General features: G+C 47.4%; 2 protein-coding genes across 9 annotated transcripts in view; one reads left to right on the forward strand and one right to left on the reverse strand.

Moving 5' to 3' along the window:
- Positions 1-394: 394 nt before the first annotated feature.
- PILRA (paired immunoglobin like type 2 receptor alpha) lies at positions 395-17,982 on the forward strand. The gene is made up of 7 exons (XM_042972492.1): positions 395-1,043; positions 1,364-1,753; positions 12,477-12,671; positions 16,586-16,616; positions 17,144-17,193; positions 17,423-17,454; positions 17,624-17,982. The coding sequence occupies exons 1-7, from the start codon at positions 989-991 to the stop codon at positions 17,759-17,761; spliced, it is 891 nt and encodes a 296-aa protein (XP_042828426.1). The 5' UTR covers positions 395-988; the 3' UTR covers positions 17,762-17,982.
- Positions 17,983-18,451: 469 nt separating this feature from the next.
- The window catches only part of ZCWPW1 (zinc finger CW-type and PWWP domain containing 1), a 31,920-nt gene continuing 30,893 nt past the window's right edge, over positions 18,452-19,478 (reverse strand). For all 8 annotated transcript variants that reach the window (XM_042972491.1, XM_015538322.2, XM_015538319.2 and 5 more), the window contains one exon: positions 18,452-18,980. In XM_042972491.1, coding sequence (XP_042828425.1) covers positions 18,673-18,980 — 308 coding nt within the window. In that variant the 3' untranslated portion in view covers positions 18,452-18,672. The remainder of the gene's footprint in view (positions 18,981-19,478) is intronic.

Below are 19,478 nucleotides of genomic sequence, written 5' to 3' on the forward strand. Positions count from 1 at the left end.
GTGCAACTTGGTGGGAGCATCCAGAAGGAGCAGAAGGCTCTGTGGACTCAGCGAGACTGGAGTTTGAGTCCTGGACCTGCCTCAAGGGTCACATGACCTGAGGCAGGGCTTCTCTGAGCCCTTGGTCTCCTCATCTGTGGAGTGGAGGACAGAGGGGCCTGTTGATCAAGTCTTGCCTCCTGTGGGTCGAGGCATGGGCTCAAGAAGGCCCACCCTCACCTCTTAACCCCAAGGATGGTGTGAGACTGCACAAAAGGAGCTGACCAGGGGAGGGAAGGAGCCTGATAGGCCTGGGTCCTGGGCAGGGGAGCCCCTGCTGGGAGGGAGAGCGGCCAGGTGCAAGTTGGGTGTCCTTGGTGCCTGGTGCTGGGGTGGAGGCCATCTGATCACCAGTGGGTCCCTCCTCCTTCCTCTGGGGAGGCGTTAGCTGGGCAGAGACTCATGGCTGCCTGTCCTCTGGCTGGAAGAGCCAAACTGGTCCTGCTGCAGCCTTTCACCTGGACGACAGAAAGAGGCCAGGAGATGCCGAGAGCCAGTGAGAAGGAGAGCTGGAGAGACAGAGACTGACTCCTGAGGAGAGGTGGCCAGGAGCTGAGATGGAAGAGGCGAGGCCACAGATGGCCAAGGTGTGGGGTGGCCATGTGAAGAAAGAACCATGAACCATGGCCATGTGAAGAAAGGCCATGAACTATGGCCCTCCATGTGAAGAAAGAAGTTGGGGGCCTTTCTCATGGCTCTCTGTGCACTGACCACAAGGGAGGCACTTTTGCAATGTAGAAAAAGAAGAAACCAGATTGATAAAGGAAGTGCTGGGTACTCCGGGGGCCCGCGAGTTTGGGGAAGCTCACCCTCCCTTGCTCTTCCGAAGGAACCTGATCCACGCTTTCCACGTTCCTCTGGACTCCCCGAGGAGGCACCTCTGTAGGGCCTGCCCTCTGGCCTTGACAGAGCTGCTTGGCTTCTCCTCTCCTGGGAGGAGAGTGAGGCAATGGGTCCGTCCCTGCTGCTGTCCCTGCTGCTGCTGCCGGCATCTCTGCAGGCTGGTGAGTGTCCAGGACACCCTGGCTCTGCCCCGAGGGCCAGGAGTCCCCAGGAAGGGCTGTGGCTGGGCAGCTGGAGAAGGGGTCTGCTGGGGTAGCCGGCCAGGCCTCCCAGCTCCAGCGGGCTGGTCCCATGGTGCCAGGTCCTCCCCAACCCTTCACCCTCCTCCCTACCCCAAGCCCGGCAAGGGGGACACCCAGGCCAGAGGGCCAGTCCTGCCATCTGTCACACTTGGTGTGCTCTGTGAGTGAGGGTGCCAGAAGGTCTGGGGTTATCGTCCTCATCTCTCCCAGTGGCTCAAAGTCTCCTCTCTCTCCTCCAGGCAGCTCAAAAGAATGCAATCCAAACACTGACTTTGGGATCAACCAACCAGCGTCTCTCTCAGCCCCCGAGGGTGGTTACACCTGCATCTCTTTCTCCTACTTCTACTGCTGGGAGTTAGCCAAGGATCCCAGACTGAGTATAGCCGTCAGACGGACAGACTTCCATGGAGAGGTCATCTACAACAGTACCCAGCGTTTTATCCATAAGGATTTCAAGAACCGGATCTCCCTGGACTTGAGAGAGGGTCAGAACTCCGGCACCCTGTGTATACGGAACCTGCGGAAAGAAGATGAGAATAGGTACTTTTGCCGGGTCCAAGTGGAAACGCTAAGAGACAACAAACAGGTGTGGCAGTCCATCCCAGGGACCAAACTCACCATTACCGATGGTGAGTCCAGCTGCCCAGCAGCCACCACACCCACCCTGCAGGGTGCCCTCATCCCCCAGGCCTGGCCCAGGCCCCAATCTTCCTGCTTACCCCTTCTCTCAAACTCCTCTCCCCACCCCTTTCCCCTCCCCAGGCCTCTGCCAACTTTACTCTTTCTCCTGGATCTCCCCAAACCTGGGCTGCCTGGGCTTCCTTGCCCATCCCCCTCACTGCCCCCTCCGGAGCCAGTCCCCACCCCGGTCCCCCAGCCTCAGCACCTTCCAGGCTGCCCAGGAATCCTCCCTTCTTGCTTCAAGCTGGGCCTCCAGTCTTGCCTCCCTCCCCTCACCCCACGCTGTCCAGGTGGACTTGACTTCTTCAGGGCGTGGTCTGCCTTCCCTTTGTCCTGTGTCCCTGTGAGTAGCCCCTGCCAGCCCCCAGTCTTGTGTCTCCCCACAGTCGCTGGCTCAACCCAGCACACACAGCAGGTACCCAATCATGACCCAAGACCCCTGTCCCCTGGCCACGCCCCATTACCTCTTTTCCCAGTCCCCCCTGCGTCCTTCTCCTGCTCTGCTCCTCGGAACCTGGCCCACAATGCTCCCTGCCCCAGCCCCTTCCCTCCTCTCCTTTCCCACCCCCCTCTTCCCCTGCCTCCATCCTCTTTACCCTCCTTGCCCCCCCCCACCTCTGGTCCCCACCTCTGCCTGCACCGTCCCTACTGTCCACTCCGATCTTGCTCCTCCATCCTGGCCTTTGAGACATGCCATCGACAGCAGAAATATGGCAGCTGCCACTTACCATGCACTGTGTCAGGTTGAACAACTAGGTGTACGTCACCCTGGTTAACAATCTTCCCCGCGACCCCACAGTAACAGTAGGCACTGCTCTTATCTTCCTGTTACAGATAGGGAAACTGAGGCTCAAAGAGCCTAAACGCCTGCCCAAAGCCACACGCATGGCGCAGGCAGGACTTGAACCCCGTTTAACCCCAGAGCCTCCACTCTTAACCTAGTAGCTGCTCAGCTTCACAGCTGACCTGATCCAATTGCTGTCTTCACCTATTTTAACCCAGGAACGGGATGTGTTACAGCAGCAGATCTTCCCATGTTACCCAGCAGGCCTTGGGAACCTTGGTTTGTCGGTCTCCAGAGCAGTTGGGGAGGGAGCCCTTCCCAGGAGCAGGCACTAGGGGATGCACTGTCTGTACATATTATCTGTAGAAAATTCCTTAAAAACGAAAAATCCCAGGTCTGCTCTTTATAATCACTTGCACTGACAATTCTAACAACGTATCACTGCTCCTGGGTGGAAGGATACTCTCCGTGACCCCACCCTTGGTAAACCACTGTCCCATCTGGCCACCGTGCTGGTTTCAGAGCAAATAGAAAGTGGCTCACAACCTGAATTTAGCAAGACAGCGTTGGATTTCTATTTCTGGCACCTCCTCCATATTCCCTTAAAAGGCCTTTTTTGAGAGGTTTTCGCTCTCCCCAGACCCCTCTTCCTCCTTCCCTGATCCTCCAACTTTCCTCATTTCTCACTTCAGTCACATTTACTATGAGTTTTTCATCAGTAAATTAATTTTTCAATTAATACAATTAATTGGATATCTATACTCATATTTTTAAAAAATACAGGAAAGTAATAAAAAGAAACATTTTTTTAATCCAAGTGAGGTGCCACCATGCAAAGACATCACCCTAAAGGAATATTTGCAGCAAATAGAACTGATAAGTTTGTGGCTAGTTTAACAATATTTTCTACATACAGATGTTTTCCTTTTGTAGGCAAATCTCATTGTATTCTCCTTTATAATTTTCTCTTTTATTTCTTAGCCAAAAAATCCTATATCCCCTAGGGGCTGAAAAGATTTTAATTTCTTCTGATTTTTTAAATTATTAATTTATTTTTAATTTTTTAAATGTTTATTTATTTTTAAGAGAGAGAGACACAGATGGAGGGAAGGGCAGAGAGAGAGGGAGGCACAGAATCCAAAGCAGGCTCCAGTCTCTGAGCTGTCAGCACACAGCCTGATGCTGGGCTTGAACTCTGGAACCTTGCAATCATGACCTGAACCAAAGTAGGATGCTTAACCAACTGAGCCACCCAGGTGCCCCTAATTTATTCTGATTTTTATATGACTTCACAATAAAACACATTAATATAGTGAGAATTTATTTTGATATATGGTATGAGGTGAAGAATTAAACTGATCTTCATACCAAGAAATGAATCAATTGTCCCAACCCCATTTATGGGATAATTTTTCTCTTCTCCATTGACTCCTAGGCCGGGCTTTTTGTAGAATAGCATCCTTTCTGGTCTGTCATCTCCATTTCACTGTTCTGTCTTTTCTTATATCACTACCACTCTGTTTTAGTGATTATAACTTGGTCATGTTTCAGTGGCTGACAAGACTATTTCCATCAGAACCACATTACTTCCTCAAAAACTTTATTATTGTTTTGGCCTGTTGTTTCACATAAATGTTGGAATAAGTTTGCCCGGTTCTGAGGAAAACACCTATTGGTAGCACTTACATTGGAATTGCATTAAATCTAGAAAGCAATTGACGAAAACAGAAGTCAGTGCAATATACAATCTTCCACCCAGAAATGGTTCCTGTTTTATAGCCCTCAATAACCTTGGGTGTGTTCTTCTAAAGACCATGTCAATATCTCACAAGAGATATTGCTTTCCTTTAAATCTTTTATTTTTATTATTAATATGCAACATTATTTCTGAATATTCATCTTTTTAAATTTTCACTATAAAATATTGCACAAATTCTGGCCAAGACGGTGGGTTATATGCATGTTTACATCCTCTCCCTACCAAACCCTACTAAAATGACAGCAAAGATAATTTTTTTTAAGTTCATTGATTTATTTTGAGAGAGAGAGCATGGGAGGGGCAGAAATGGACAGAGAAAATCCCAAGCATGCTGATAGCATGGAGCCCAACACAGGGCTCAATCTCACCAACTATGAAATCATGACCTCAACGAAAATCAAGAGTTGGATGCTTAACCGACTGAGCCACCCAGGTGCCCCCCAAAGAGAATTTTTTAAGACAAAAATCCACAGGGACAAAAAAATATGTGAGCTATGTGGTGAAAAACAATATTTGGGAAGCTGGAAAGACATAGACTAATGTATCTGCTTAGGAGACCAGGGGAGCTAAGCCATAATCTTAATCTTGGCATAATCTTGGCAGTGGGGAGCGCCAAAAGAAAGGCAATTCTTACACTGCAAAACCCCTCAACGGTTTAGGAAGAGCCACCCCAGAACCCCTGACAGTGGGAGTAAAAGGGGGTTGGAAAGGTGGAGGACTAGGTGATAATGTATTTAAGAAGCAGGGAGGGGCGGCTGGTTGGCTCAGTAGGTTAAGCAGCTGATTTCAGCTCAGGTCATGATTTCTCAGTTTGAGAGTTTGAGCTCCAGGTCAGGCTGCAAGTTCGAGCCCCAGGTCATGCTCTGCGCTGTCAGCAACCTGCTTCAGATTCTGTGTCTCCCTCTCTCTCTGCACCTCCCCACTCACACTCTGTCTCTTTCTCTCTCTCAAAAATAAATAAACATTTAAAAGTTTTAAAACAATAAAAAGAAGCAGGGAAACTTCTACACCCCCTCCCCACCCAGCAGAGACTGGAGATTTGCTTTCTAGAAAGAATGGACCAGAGGGACTCTGGGGGCAGTCCTAGGCATACCTGGGAGCAAGGGTTCAGTCTTTAAAACTGGAGACTTGGTGAACTGATGAGATCCTAAATGCCTTACCCCCTTAGATGCCTCCTAGGACTCAGGATAGCCCAGCTGGTATCCCCTACCCTACCATGGGCAAGAAATCAGATTTTTCTCTAGGAAATCTATCTGATGGGCTCAGAAAGGATTCAGAAAGCCTAACATCCTACAGCCCACTAGCTAACAAGCACTTTCTCCCAGACCACATACACAGCTACCAATCAGCGTGGCAACCAAGCATGGCAACACACTGGCAACCAAGGCAGCAAGATGGGGTCTTGGCCTCGCATGGAATCCCCCAGTCCTGATGATTGACCATTTGTCTCTGCTGTGCCTGGAATGCCTGAGGCTAGAGATGCCATTTAAAAATATGATTACATTCAGGGGTGCCTGGGTAGCTCATTCAGTTAAGCGTCCAACTTCAGTTCAGGTCATAATCTTGCTGTCCGTGAGTTCAAGTCCTGCGTCAGGCTCTGTGCTGACAGCTCAGAGCCTGGAGCCTGCTTCGGATTCTGTGTCTCCCTCTCTCTCTCTCTCTCTCTCTCTCTCTCTCTGCCCCTCCCCCACTCATGCTCTCTGTCTCTCAAAAATGAATAAATGTTAAAAACGATTTTTTTAAAAATATGATTGCATTCAACACTTAAGGAATCCTTCCCCCATGAAATACACAGCAAAACCAATGCAGTGGGGAGGGGGGGAGGGGGTTCCTGGAAAAAATCAAAATAATGGAGGAAGAATGAAACTCAGATAACTACCGTCCTCAGAAAGTTAAGAGAGCGCAAGCCTGTATAACAGAGGGAGCTTTCCAAACAAACAAGGAGCTCTTGAGAATTTAAGATATAACGGCAAATATAGAAAACTCGGTTAAAGAGTTGCAAGAAAAACTTGATGGAAATCTCGCAGAAGGTAGACAAAGAGTCACAGATTTGGGAACTGGTGGGTTGGATAGCGGCCCCCACAAAGACGTGTTCATATCCCAGTCCCCAAAACTAATGATTATTACCTTCCATGGTAAGGGATATGATTTAGCTAAGACTTCTGAGGTGAAGAAACCTGGGATTAGCTGGATGGGCCCTACATGCAAACAGGAGCCTCCTTCTAAGAGGGAGGTAGAGGGAACCTATCACAGAAGGCAATATGATCACAGAGCAGAGACTCAGTGGTGCAGCCTCGAGAAACTGGAGAAGTAGGCAACAGACTCTCCCCCAGAGCCTCCTGAGGTTTTGCGGCCCGTGACACCTTGCTCACTGACCTGTGGCCTCCAGAACTGTGAGAAACTAAACTTCTATTGTTTTAAGTCACCCAGTTTGTGGTCATTTCTTCCATTTGCCATAGTAAAGTCATACTGTTATGCCCAGAATTCATGATCCCCAAAGACCACCAGGGAGCCAAGTCTGATGCAAAAGCAAAAGAGCCTTTATTCGAGCTAGCTCGAGCTCAATCCCCTACCTGCACTGACGCAGCAGTGAGATACCGGGGAGAGAGAGCGAGTTTCAAAAGGACAAAGGTTTTATTGGGGCCTAGGGGCGGTTGGTGAGGTAATGGCTATGGCCTCAGCCGATTGGCTGGGGAAGGGTCCAAGTCCTGTTAGGCAGGGGGGGGGGGGGGCGGGGGGGGCGGGGGGGGGTTACTCAAGGGGAGGAGGTGTGGTCAAGGTGAAGGACACAGAACAAGATAGAACAAGATGGAGTCGGCTGGCTAGGCCCGCCCTTTCAATACAGAAACTATAAGATAAGAAAAACTGAGGATTGGCCCAAGAGCTCCAGCCTCTGAATAACAGGAGTTCCAGACACAGAGAAGAGATAAGGCCATTGAAAGAAAATATCCTAGATAACTCTAGAAATGTTCCAGAACAAAGAAGCCCAGAAAAATGGTTACAAATAAAAAGACCTACTTCAGGACACTACAACATGAAATTTCAAAACGTCAGGGATAAAAAGAAAATCCAACAAATTTCCAAGGAGGAAAGAAACAGGCTGCAGGAGATTCAAGAATCACAATGGCTTTGGCGGTCTCCATAGTAACAGAGGAAGCTGGAAAACAATGGTTGAATGACTTGAAATTCTAAGAGAAAATTATCTCATGCATTCATTCAACAAATATTGACTGAATACCTACTATATGTCGAGTGCTAATCTGGACACTGGGGAAACAGCAGCAAAAAAAAAAAAAAAAAAAGAGCAAATCATGTGTACAACAATGCTCTTTGTACATAAGTGTGGATGAGCAAGAAGACTCAAGGGAAAGCCAACAAATTAATTCTGCACGTACACTGGTGGTGAAAAGAGAAAAGGAGGGAACTGGAGCAGAATCTGAGGGATAAAGGTTGCTAAGGGTGCTACTCTATTCAGACGGAACATCAAAGGCTCTGGGAACATTAGTCAGAGTCCTGGCAGGAAGCAGCCACTCAAACAGGATGACTGGGGAGAGTTTAGAGTAGGGCACAGGATGGGGAAACCAGTCAGGGATGGGAGACCCCTAAGACCATCCCCAGGACTGAGGAACAGAGTAGGAAGAAGGGGGACCCAGTGATGAGCTGTAGCCTCTGGGGAGATAGAGTCAACATATCTGGGATGGTTAGTTTTGAGTGAGCTTACAGGATGCTCAGAGATCTGATAAGACATTCTTTCTGGATAGTCTGTAATGGTATTTCCAGAAGAGTCTAGCAGTGGGTGGGCATCATCCAAACCCTTGAGAGAACTAAAGGAACAAAAAAGTAGAGGATGGGCAGGGATCTCCACTTCTCCTGCTCTCAGACTTTGGAGCTCTTGGTTCTTGGGACTTTGGAATCTCACTGGTCCCCCTGGTTCTCAGACCCACAGGTCTGGGCCTAGAACTACATCACTAGCTTTCCTGGGCCTTTTGTTTAGAGATAGCAAACTCTGGCTTCTCAGCTATCATAATCACATGAACCAACACCTCAAAACTCCACATCTGTTTCTATATCCCATTGGTTCTGTGTCTCTGAAAACCCTAATATAAGACCTGTCAGACAGGGGACCAAGGGCTATGCCATGATCTGCCCTCTTCTCTCCTTCCATCTCTGGATGGTGACTCTGACTGGCTACTGACTAGGAACCAGCTGGTGAGAGAGCCCATGGATTGAGTCCACCAAGACCAGCCTCCAAAGGCACAAAACAAGTGGAGAGGAGCTGGGGAGTGGATCTAAGAGAAGCCAGCATAAAAATCCAGCCTAGGCACAAATCTGTAGGAAGTCAGGGAGAGGTCTGGAGAAGAATGTTCCAGTCAAGAGGGATCAGCAAGGGCAGAGGCCATGAGGTGGGACAAGTGTGTGGCTGAATCAGATAAAGAGGCTGATGGTGGCAGCAGGTGAGATCAGAACAGGCAGTGGGGGGGCCAGTCCAGTGTGGCTTTGAAAGCCAAGAAAAGAACTTTTACTCAGTGTAATGAGTCTAGTGAGGGTTTCCTGCTGTGCTGATGTGCATTGTACAAGTGTCCCTCCAGATGTTGTATAGAGAATAAGACTGTAAAGATGAGCAAGGTCACAAGCAGGGACACCAGTGAGAGGTGATGTGCCTGAAGGGTGACAACAAGGGCAGGTGAGATGCTGGTTATATTTTGAAGACTGAGCAGACAGGATTTGCAGATGATGGGATGTGGGGGGTAAGAAAGAGAGAAGAAGCAAGGGTGACTCTGAGGCTTTTGGCCTGAGCTTCTTACAGGATGGCATTGCCATTTACTGAGAGGGGGACATGTGGTAGGAACAGGTTTGGGAGGAAATCAAGAGTTCTGTAATTTGAGACATTACAAGATAAACAGAGGTGTAAGTAGGCAGTGAGATACAGGATTCAGGAGAGCCAGGGAAGAGATGACTGGATATGTAAATTTGGGTGGGATCAGTTTGTCGCTGATAGTTGATGCCATGGGACTGGATAAATTATCTGGGAAGTGCGTGTAGATAGAGAGCGGGTCCTAGGACTGAACTGAGAAGGGCCCATGACTGTTATAGGTTGGGAAAAGGAGGAATCAACAAGCAGCTGCTAGAGAGGCAGGAAAAGAGCCACAAGAGAATGGTGTCCCAAAAGCCAAGTGAAGACCCCATCTCATGAAAAGGACATCGAATGCTGGACTGTCCAGTAAAAAGAAGAAAACAGGGGTGTGAGAGTTCTAAATCCTCGATTTCAATGGTAGGAAGTAAAGCAACAATACTTCCAACCATTCAAGTAACAACAGTGTATGCTTGTGATTTAGAAATACAAGGTTAATGCCAAAAGAAACAGCTAAAAGGTTTTAGCACTAAAAGGTGCTAAAACAGTTGACTCTGTAGAGTGGGAAGGGAGTGAGAGGCTTATGCAGGGGCTGCTGTCTTTATATACTATGGAATGTGTGGACTTTTTAACTTACGTGCCTATGTAACTTTGATAAACATTAAATTTTGAAAATAGTAAAGGTACTGGTAATACTTATGCTGCCTTTTTAAAAATGTTCAAACAATACAGAAGGGAGTCGAATGAAAAGTCTATTCCTCCCTCTGCACTTTATCTCTCCAGCCACTACTTCTTTCTGCGGAAATGTCCTCTCTCACAGATATAGATACAGATATAGATACATAACACAAATAGAATCAAACCACATTACTATTCTGCTCTACAACTTATTTTTATTCCCCTATCTTTCCAGTTCAGTACATGTACAGTTACGCTTTTTTTTTTTTTTTTTTTTTTAAAGGCTGCAGGGAGGTACAAGAGTGGCTCAGTCAGTGAAGTGTCTGGCTCTTGATTTCGGCTCAGGTCATGATCTCATGGTTTGATTCCTGGGTTCAGGCCCCACATTGGGGTCACTGCTATCAGGTCAGAGCCCGCTTCAGATACTCTGTCCCCTTCTCCCTGCACTCCCTGCTTGCATTCTCACCCAAAAATGAACAAACACACACACACACACACACACACACACACACACACACACACACACAAAGGCCACAGAGTGTCTCCATGCCATAATGTATCACAATGTATCTACTTACTCAGTGTCCTATTTAAAGATGTTTAGTGGGAATGCAAGCTGGTGCAGCCACTCTGGAAAACAGTATGGAGGTTCCTCAAAAAACTAAAAATAGAACTACCCTACCACCCAGCAATTGCACTACTAGGCATTTATCCACAGGATACAGGTGTGCTATTTTGAAGGGACACATGCACCCCGATGTTTATAGCAGCACTATCAACAATAGCCAAAGTATGGAAAGAGCCCAAATGTCCATCTATGGATGAATGGATAAAGAAAATGTGGTCTATATATACAATGGAGTATTACTTGTCAATCAAAAAGAATGAAATCTTGCCATTTGCAACTACGTGGGTGGAACTGGAGGGCATTATGCTAAGTGAAATTAGTCAGAGAAAGACAAAAATCATATGACTTCACTCATATGAGGACTTTAAGAGACAAAACAGATGAACATAAGGGAAGGGAAATAAAAATAATATAAAAACAGGGAGGGGGACAAAACAGAAGAGACTCATAAATATGGAGAACAAACTGAGGGTTACCGGAGGCGTTGTGGGAGGGGGGATGGGCTAAATGGGTAAGGGGCACTAAGGAATCTACTCCTGAAATCGTTGCACTATATGCTAACTAGTTTGGATATAAATTTTTAAAAATAAAAAATAAAACAAGTAAAAAAATAAATAAAGATGTTTAGCTTGTTGGGGCATCCCAAAGCTGCAAGGAACACCCCTAAATACAGGCCTTTGAACACTTGCCCAGCATTTCCACAGGATAAATTTCTAGCATTGAAAGCACTGGGTCAAAGGGCACACCTGGGTATGTTACACTTTACAAATGCACTCCCAAAGGTTGTACCCACCTATCCTTCCACTGCTCAATTACTGGGTATTTTCCTCCACTCAGATCGGTAAAAAACCCAGCCTTTTGTTGTTTTAACCTGCATTAAAAAATATAGATAGATAGATAAATTAGCATCAGGGTTATGTTATCATTTTATGAAATGAATTAGAATTGCCTCTTTCCCATATTTCCCTGTGTTCTAGAATCCATCTGGGAATTATTTGTTCTTTAAATTTTCACAAGAATTTACCCATAGGGGCAGCTGGGTGGCTCAGTTGGTTAAGCATCTGACTTCAGCTCAGGTCATGATCTCACGGTTCGAGAGTTCAAACCCCACATCAGGCTCTGTGCTGACAGCTGGGAGCCTGGAGCCTGCTTCGGATCTGTGCCTCCCTCTCTCTCTGCCCTTCCCCTGCTCACAGTCCTGTCTGTCTGTCTGTCTCTCTCAAAAATAAACATTAAAAAAAATTAAAAAAAAAAAAAGAATTTACCCATAAAGCCTCCTGAGCTTGGAATCTTTATGATAGGTAGTTTTTAATAGGGCTCTCATTTCCTTTTTTTTTTTTTTTTTAAGTTTATTTACTTTGTTTAGTAATCTTTACCCCCAGTGTGGAGCTCAAACTCATGACCTAGAGACCAAGAGTCACCTGCTCTTCTGATTGAGCCAGGCCAGTGCCCCAAGAGTCCTCACTTCTTTGTTTACCTATCAGTGAAAGTGTCTTACTTCTTAATTCCATTTTCAGAAATTTTTGTTTGTTTCAGAAAATCATCCAATTCAGAGTTTTTTTTAAGTTTATCAACCTATAATGAGCATACACTCACAAATGATTTCAACAAACTCTTGTTAGGTTTGCAAGAGTCTTGTCTGTTTTATTTCTTTCTTGTTTTTTGTTGTTTGTTTTTCCCCTAAATAACCACTCCCTGCACTTATTATTCTCTCTGTTATCCTGTTTCCTAATAAATTTATTCCTACATAGGTTTCATTAATTTTTTCCTCTGAGTTTTCTTAGGGCTGGCTTCTTTCTGGTTTTGGTACTTTTTCTAAGGAATTGACTATTCCATTCATGTTTTTAATTTCTTCTTGGAGTTCCTCCCCACCCTTAATATTCCCCAAACTAGGGAATGAGATGTAACAGTTTCATCCAAATACCTCAAGCCTCCAGAGGAGAATCTGCTAAATTCTCGTGTCTTCTCAGCTGCCCAGGCAACCACCAAGGGCACCACCACCGCAGCCACCATCACAGCTGACCTCAATGTCGTAGAGAACAATGGGAGCTCAGCATCTTCACCCCTGAGTGTGGGAGCTGCAGTCGGGGTGGCACTGGCTGGTGTTGTGCTCATAATAGCAGTTTTGGGACTGATTGTCTTCCTCAGGTGGAAGAGAAGCAAAGGTAAGTGGTTCTGGGCTACGCCTCCAACTTGTCCCCAAGTTTCCCGACTGAATGTTTCCCAGAACCCACCAGTATCAGAATGACCCCAGGTCATCCTGCATTTAAAAATGCAGATCCCTGCTGGCCTTGAGGTCTGGGCTTGGGAATCTGCATTTTTAAAGATCTCAACAAGTGGTGTCTATGTGTGATCCAGTTTGAGAACCATTGCTCCAGACCAGTCCCGCCCCACAAATCTGATCATTTTCTAGTTTTTGTCTCTTGACTTAATCATTTATCATCAATCTTCATCTTTTGGTTTTTTTTTAATTTTTTTTTAACGTTTATTTTTGAGACAGAGAGAGACAGAGCATGAACGGGGGAGGGGCAGAGAGAGAGGGAGACACAGAATCGGAAGCAGGCTCCAGGCTCTGAGCCATCAGCCCAGAGCCCGACACGGGGCTCGAACCCATGGACCGCAAGATCGTGACCTGAGCCAAGTCGGACGCTCAACGGACTGAGCCACCCAGGCGCCCCTAATCTTCATCTTTTGATTCACGGGGAGGGGAGGGTCAGCTCTTGGAAGAGTAAGGAGAGAGCAGAAGGGAAAGGAAGTTGGCTCAGCTCAGCAAGCATTGGTTGAGGGCTTATCTTGCAGGGTCTGGCTTATAATTGGAGATACAAGTGTAAATAAAGTGTGGGTCCTGCTTTCAAGGAACTCAGTGGCAGAGGGAGAGGAAAGGAGGTGACTGCCTCATTTGAAAAGAGCTGTGGTAGTCTAGGACAGAGGAGGGGAATCATGGAGAACTTCCCATAGGAAGTGACACTACAGAAAGTCTCAAAGAGTATAAGAGAATTAGCCAGGCAAGTGGTGAGGGTGGTGAAGATGTCACTGTCCCTGCAGGTACGGGAAAGCAGTGGGAGAACTCTAAGCAACTCCATGCAGTGGAGGAGGCTAGAGATGGGAGAAGAACCTTATAAATCACACCCAAGAGCCTCTGCTCCTAGAAGCAACATGAAGCAGTTCTCCATCCAGATACATCCGGGATGGAGGCGCCAGAGGTGGGCCAGGCCAATCTAAGGCAGTAACAGTGTAGGTGGAGGGATAGAGCCAGACTCTGGAAGAGTTCAAGAGAGAAAATCAGTAGGATTTGGTGATCAGGCTGGTGCAGGGGCAAGGGAGTGGGAAGAACTTGGATGAAACCACCAAGCAAATTAGAGAATACAAGAGGTAAAGACCATGTTTGGGGGTGGAGGGTGGGGGGGGGGGGTGGGGAATACTGATTCTTTAGCTTGGGACATGTTAGACATACCTGTGTGGCATCTGAGCCTAGAGGTTCATCAGAAATTTGGATGTATGCATTTATAGCTAACAGAGAGGACAGGGCTAGAGACATTAATTATTTACACCCCAACACCCTCCAATACTAATTTGAAATTCCTCTAGAGAAAGATTTCAGTGAGAGGAGATTAGCCCTATCAGATATTAAAGCACAGAGGTGAGCAGCATAGAATCTAGACTGCCTGCACTCAAATCCTGGCTGGGGAAACTCTGGTGCAGTGGTTGTATTACTCTGTGCCTCAACTTACTCATCGGTAAAATGAGAATAATAATAGTACTCACCCTGGGGGTTGTCACAACAATTAAATGTAATTCATTGAGAACAGATTCTGGCACAGAATAAGGACTATGTGAGCACTAGCACCTGTAATTATTAAGCTGCAATAATTAAAATGATTCAATGCTGTCATATTCATACACAGATAAACCAATGTATTAAAAGAGAAAAGCCCAAATATAGGCAGGACAAAACAGGTCAAAATATATTCAGGAATTTAGTAGGTTAAAATCTGGCATTTCTAATCAATGGGGAAAGATGAATAATTCAATACATGGTGATGGAACAATTGAACAGCCATCTGAGAAAATAATATTATCTCATAATTTGCACCAAAATAAATTCCATGGAGATCAATCAAAGAGTTAAATGTGGGGGGAAGAACCCTAGCACCAGAAGAAAGCATGTGAGACTATTTTATAACCATGGAGTGTTGATGATCTCCCTATATATGACATAAACATAAAAGCCATGAATAAAAACATTGATAAACTCAAAGGTATAGGAATTGTTTTTAATTCTGCAGAGGAAAAATCACAGTGGTTGTCTCTAGAGTCAGGATGAGGGTTAGAGATGAAGAAAAATGTGACATAGTCATTGAGGAAATGGAAGACAGTATTTAAGAATTCAACTCAGATGAGAAGCCATAAACTGTGTAAAAGCATCGCCGCATGTTTTTCCTCATGCAGGTTAGAACCCTCTGGGACTTGTTCATTAGGAGTTATGTTTACCTGCTGGCACCAGAGACCAAAAGTAACAGGGCTTAACTAAGACTGAGTTTATTGCTTTCCCCTATATAAAAGGATGAGGAAACAGATAGCAGAGGCCATTGTCCTTAGGCACTCAGACTTCTATTTTCCTGCTCACTGTCCTGGCCACTGGCTTTTATCCTGAAGGTTGCCTCATGATCCAAGATGGCTGCTCAGACTCCAGCCATTATTTTTGAACCCAGACAGGAAACAGGAGGAAGGAAGGAAAAAAAGACTATGCCACAGCTGTCTGTCCTCCTTTTAAAGAGGCTTCCTGAAAATCTTACCTCCAACTTCCCTTTGAATCTTACTGGCTAGGATGTACTCCTGTGTCCCACATCTATCAGTAGGGCAGCATACTGCCACCCCAAATAAAATCAAGGTTCTGTAACTAAGTAAGAAGAAATGAATGGTGGGGCACCTGGTTGGCTCAGTCACTACAGCATGTGACTCTTGATCTCGGGGTTGTGAGTTTGAGCCCCACGTTGGGTATAGAGATTACTTAAAAATAAAATCTTTTTTAAAAAGTAAGAAATGAATGGATATCAGGTAAGCAAATAGCATTCTCTGCCATCAGCCACATCCAGAATTAGAGCTGTGTCAGCTAAGTGTGGCATAAGGATAGGGGAACACAGGCAGTCAAGGAGCTAGTGAAAGGGTAGGAGTAGAGAGTAGAGGATCATCAGGGAGCTTGGACAGCCCAAAAGAAAGTGGATTATCAGAGGGTCAAAACACAGATATACCAAACAGGCTGATAGTAAAAGAGAGCTGGAAGGAAAGAAAGTTGTAGTATAAAAATGATGCTGGCATTTAATATTTCAGAGTTCTCAATCCCAGGGATAAAAAGGAGTCCAGGGTATGGCTGAGTGGAGTGGAGGTCACTAGAGTTGGAGGGGACATAGGAGTCCCATGTGTTCAGAGGGCTGTCCCTGTCGATGATGGGACCTCCCAGGATAGTGTTGGGTGGTGGAGGGGATGTCTGTGAACCAGGGGCTGATCCTTGGGAAATGCTGTAGACAGACTCAGAAGGACAGGAGGGGAGATGGTGGCAGGGGGACAGCAGAGGTTTCAGTGGCAGAGGGTGGAGAGAAACTGGCTGCAGCGCAGACACAGATTCCAGCCATGAGGTTCAGGAGAGGGGAGAGAAACATGGAAAGCCAGTGTATCAGGGCATGAGAGAGCTGTGAGTCTATGATAAGGGCCAAAGGAGGGGGAGGAGGAGGTGGGTGGGCCAGGGCTCAGCAGTGGAAGGAGCAGGTGGAGGGATGGGTGAGGAATTCAAGGAAGGGGAAAGGAAGCAAAGGGGAAGGGTGAGAGAGAGAGAGAGAGAGAGTGAGAGCGAGCAGGCAAGAGCGATTCTCTTGATTTAGTGTTGAGGACAACCACGGAACAGGGTTGGGCAGCCTCAGAGTGCCAGCAGGTGCCACTCAAGAGTCCCAGGTGGGTCCAACAGAGTTGTTCCGCTGCCCTGACCTCTCTAGGGGTGGTCTCAGAGCACACAGAGCAGGAAGGCAGGGAGGAGAGATGCCTTCTGTGGATGGCACCCTGACATGCTGCTGTTCCCCTACAGGTCTGCAGACTAAAACCAGAACCGTAGCCAGGTGAGTGCTTGTCCTGTTTGGGAAACAGGAAGGTCCTTATGGGGACAGCAGCTCTCCTCCTCACCTTCCAGTGGACACCTCTTTTCTCAGAGCCACTTCCCTCCTTAGCTTTTAGCCTCACCTCTCTCTCCTCCACCACCAGGCCTTCTCCCTCTTTCCCTCCCTCCAGAGCTCTCTTCTTCATCCTCCCCTTTCCTCCAGCCCATCTTCCCTATTCCATTCTTTCTTTCTCCCAGCCCCTTCCCTCCCCTCTCTCCCTTCCCACCTGGGCACCGGCCAGAAGACCATCACCACACTTCTGATGGCTCTTCCAACAAAGCCGCTTCTCCGGGATGATCTATCTTCAAGGGAATCTCAGGACCTCTACTGGCTACACGGCAAACTGCCTCTCAATCTTCTCCCAGGCCTCCTGAGAGCCTCAAACCTTGGCTCACCTGAGTGTCAGGGGGTTGCAGAGCTCCCACAGAGGTTTGAACCCACTTCTGCCCAGCCTCTAATGCACTTCCCGCCCTCTCCTTCGCACACAGGGAATCGGTCCAAAACACTGAGGAGAAGTATGAGAACATCGGGATTACAGGTAAATTCTTACTGTGACACTCCCCTCTCTCCACCTTGGTCCGCCCTTCCTCACACACCCCCTGCCCACACACCTGCCTCAGCATTCTCCTCTTTCCCTGTCCCACCCATCCCTCTGGCCTGACCCTGGTCTTGACCTAGCAGATGACCTCACTCCCCAAGGCCCCCCGCGCATCTCTCTGCCCTGGCTGACATGCCACCTGACCCCAGCACACCTTGAATTTTTCTAGGACAAAAAACAGAGCCCAAGCTGGACCCCAAGGTAAGCAGCCCAGACTAGAGCCTAAAGGAATTAAAAAGAAGTTTGGAGAAGGTGGGGTAGATGGAATAGAGGAACTGTGGTGTTGGTGGGGCACTCAGTTACGGGGTTACCGCTCTAAGTTGGGGACAGCTCCCCTTCCACTCAAGCCCTTCTTCTTCATTCTCACCAGGGTGAAGCCCAGGATGACGGTGGCATCCTCTATGCCTCCCTCACCCTCTCCAGCTCCTCGTCACCGGCAGCCCCTCCCTGCACCCCTCCCAAGGAGAGCCCGCAGGAGACCCTGTATTCTATCGTAAAGGCCCAGTGAGCAAGACTGAATGGGGACTCCCTGAGACTAAGCTGCACAGAAGGTCACAGCTTCTAGTAATAACCCTGGCCAGACACAGACAAAAGCCAGTGGGTGTGGAAGGCCACCAAGGACCAGAGAGAAACAGAGCCATCTGCTTCCATTCCCTCTTCAACGTCCCAGCCCTTGCCCACAAAAATAAAAGTACTAGTAGGATTTGCCTGAAGGCACCTAAGGAGAAACCGATGGCATCTTCTGTCTTTTCCTTCTCGCCAAAAATGAGCTGTAAAAGTAGCTCACACCCGAGATCCCTCCTCCAGTGCTGGTGTTCAGTGACCGCCTTCAGGCCAGGCGGGGGACCCCAAACACTGGCAGCCAGCCCAGAGCCCAGACTCTGCCCCCTTATCTAACCATTCTACTTCTGCTACCATAACATGTACCGCGTTAAGTGCATCACTCATGTAAGCATCACCAACAACCTTATACAGTCCTGGATGCACTCACCGGAGGCGTGAAGAGAAGACCCAGAATGGTTAGTGCTTTTCTCAAGGCCACACACCTAGTAAGTGGCTGAGCCAGGTCTGAACCCAGACCTGCCCTTCTCGACGGCCTCCTCCCAGGACTTGGGTCTCACTGCCTTCCCAGATCCCTGTACTGTGCCGGCCTCCCACCAGAAACAGGGACATGCCACAGGGACCGGGGTGGGGGGGTGGGGGGGGCGGGGAGAGAAGCCAAGGGAAGCATGTGGTTAGAGACGAATGGAACCACTTAAGCCGGTAACCTGTTTTATTAACACATAAACTGCAGAGCCGTGACTTTAGCCAATTGACCTGTAGCTGAGGAACAAACCCCACACTTAGTAGCTTCTCAGGGACCCTCTGAGGGGCTCTCTCTGCTGCTCCTGTGGAAGCGGGTGAGGCAGGAGCACACAGCTATTCCTCAAAGAAGGTCGTGGTGAACTCCCCAGGGTCATCTCCACACTGTGGCTCCTCCAGCTGCTCCGGCTCTTCTCCAACATCTTCCAGGAGTTGCTCCAGGTCCAGGTCACTGGAGGCTTCATCGTCATGGAGGACGCTTCCAGCCTCCTGAGGACACTTTGAGCCTTCTTTCCCCACCACGGGACAAGCCCCAAGATGAGCTGGTGGGGTCGGGCCCTTTGGCTCCATCCTAGCTTCTTTGTCCTCAGGGAAGTTGGTTTCTGCAGCTTTGCTTTGGGGAGCTTTAAATTTTTTCTTAGGGCCTGGATGAAAAAGTGATAAAACTGAGAGCCCTATTAGGCCATCTGTCCTGGCTTTTTACAAGTCAAACCCCTACATTCCTATTTACAAAAATATCTCTAGGAAATATGATCTTTCTCAATAGAAATAAAATGGGCTTTGAAGTCAGAAAGACCTGGATTCTAGCCATATGCTAGTCATATGCCTGTCATGGGTCTTCAGCAAATTATAAACCCTTTGGGCCTCAATCCCCTTATCTCTAAAATGGCAAATGTCCAGTCACAGAGATATTGAAAGATTCAAGGGAGCCAGCAAATGTCTATCTAGCCAGCCCACAGCAATACTCGATAAATGTCTGTTCCCCCCTCCTCACCATTCTCCTGTGCTTGGATCAAATCAAACCAATAACCATTATGTTTCTACAGTGTGTACTGCACTCTACCATCTGAGATGCTTAATTCTTGTTCTTTTTAAAAGTAACAAAAAGCTATAAAGTTAAGAAACGATCCAGGGAAGGGAGA

Source organism: Panthera tigris, chromosome E3 (genome assembly GCF_018350195.1).
Source record: "Panthera tigris isolate Pti1 chromosome E3, P.tigris_Pti1_mat1.1, whole genome shotgun sequence".
Classification (NCBI taxonomy): Eukaryota; Metazoa; Chordata; class Mammalia; order Carnivora; family Felidae; genus Panthera; species Panthera tigris.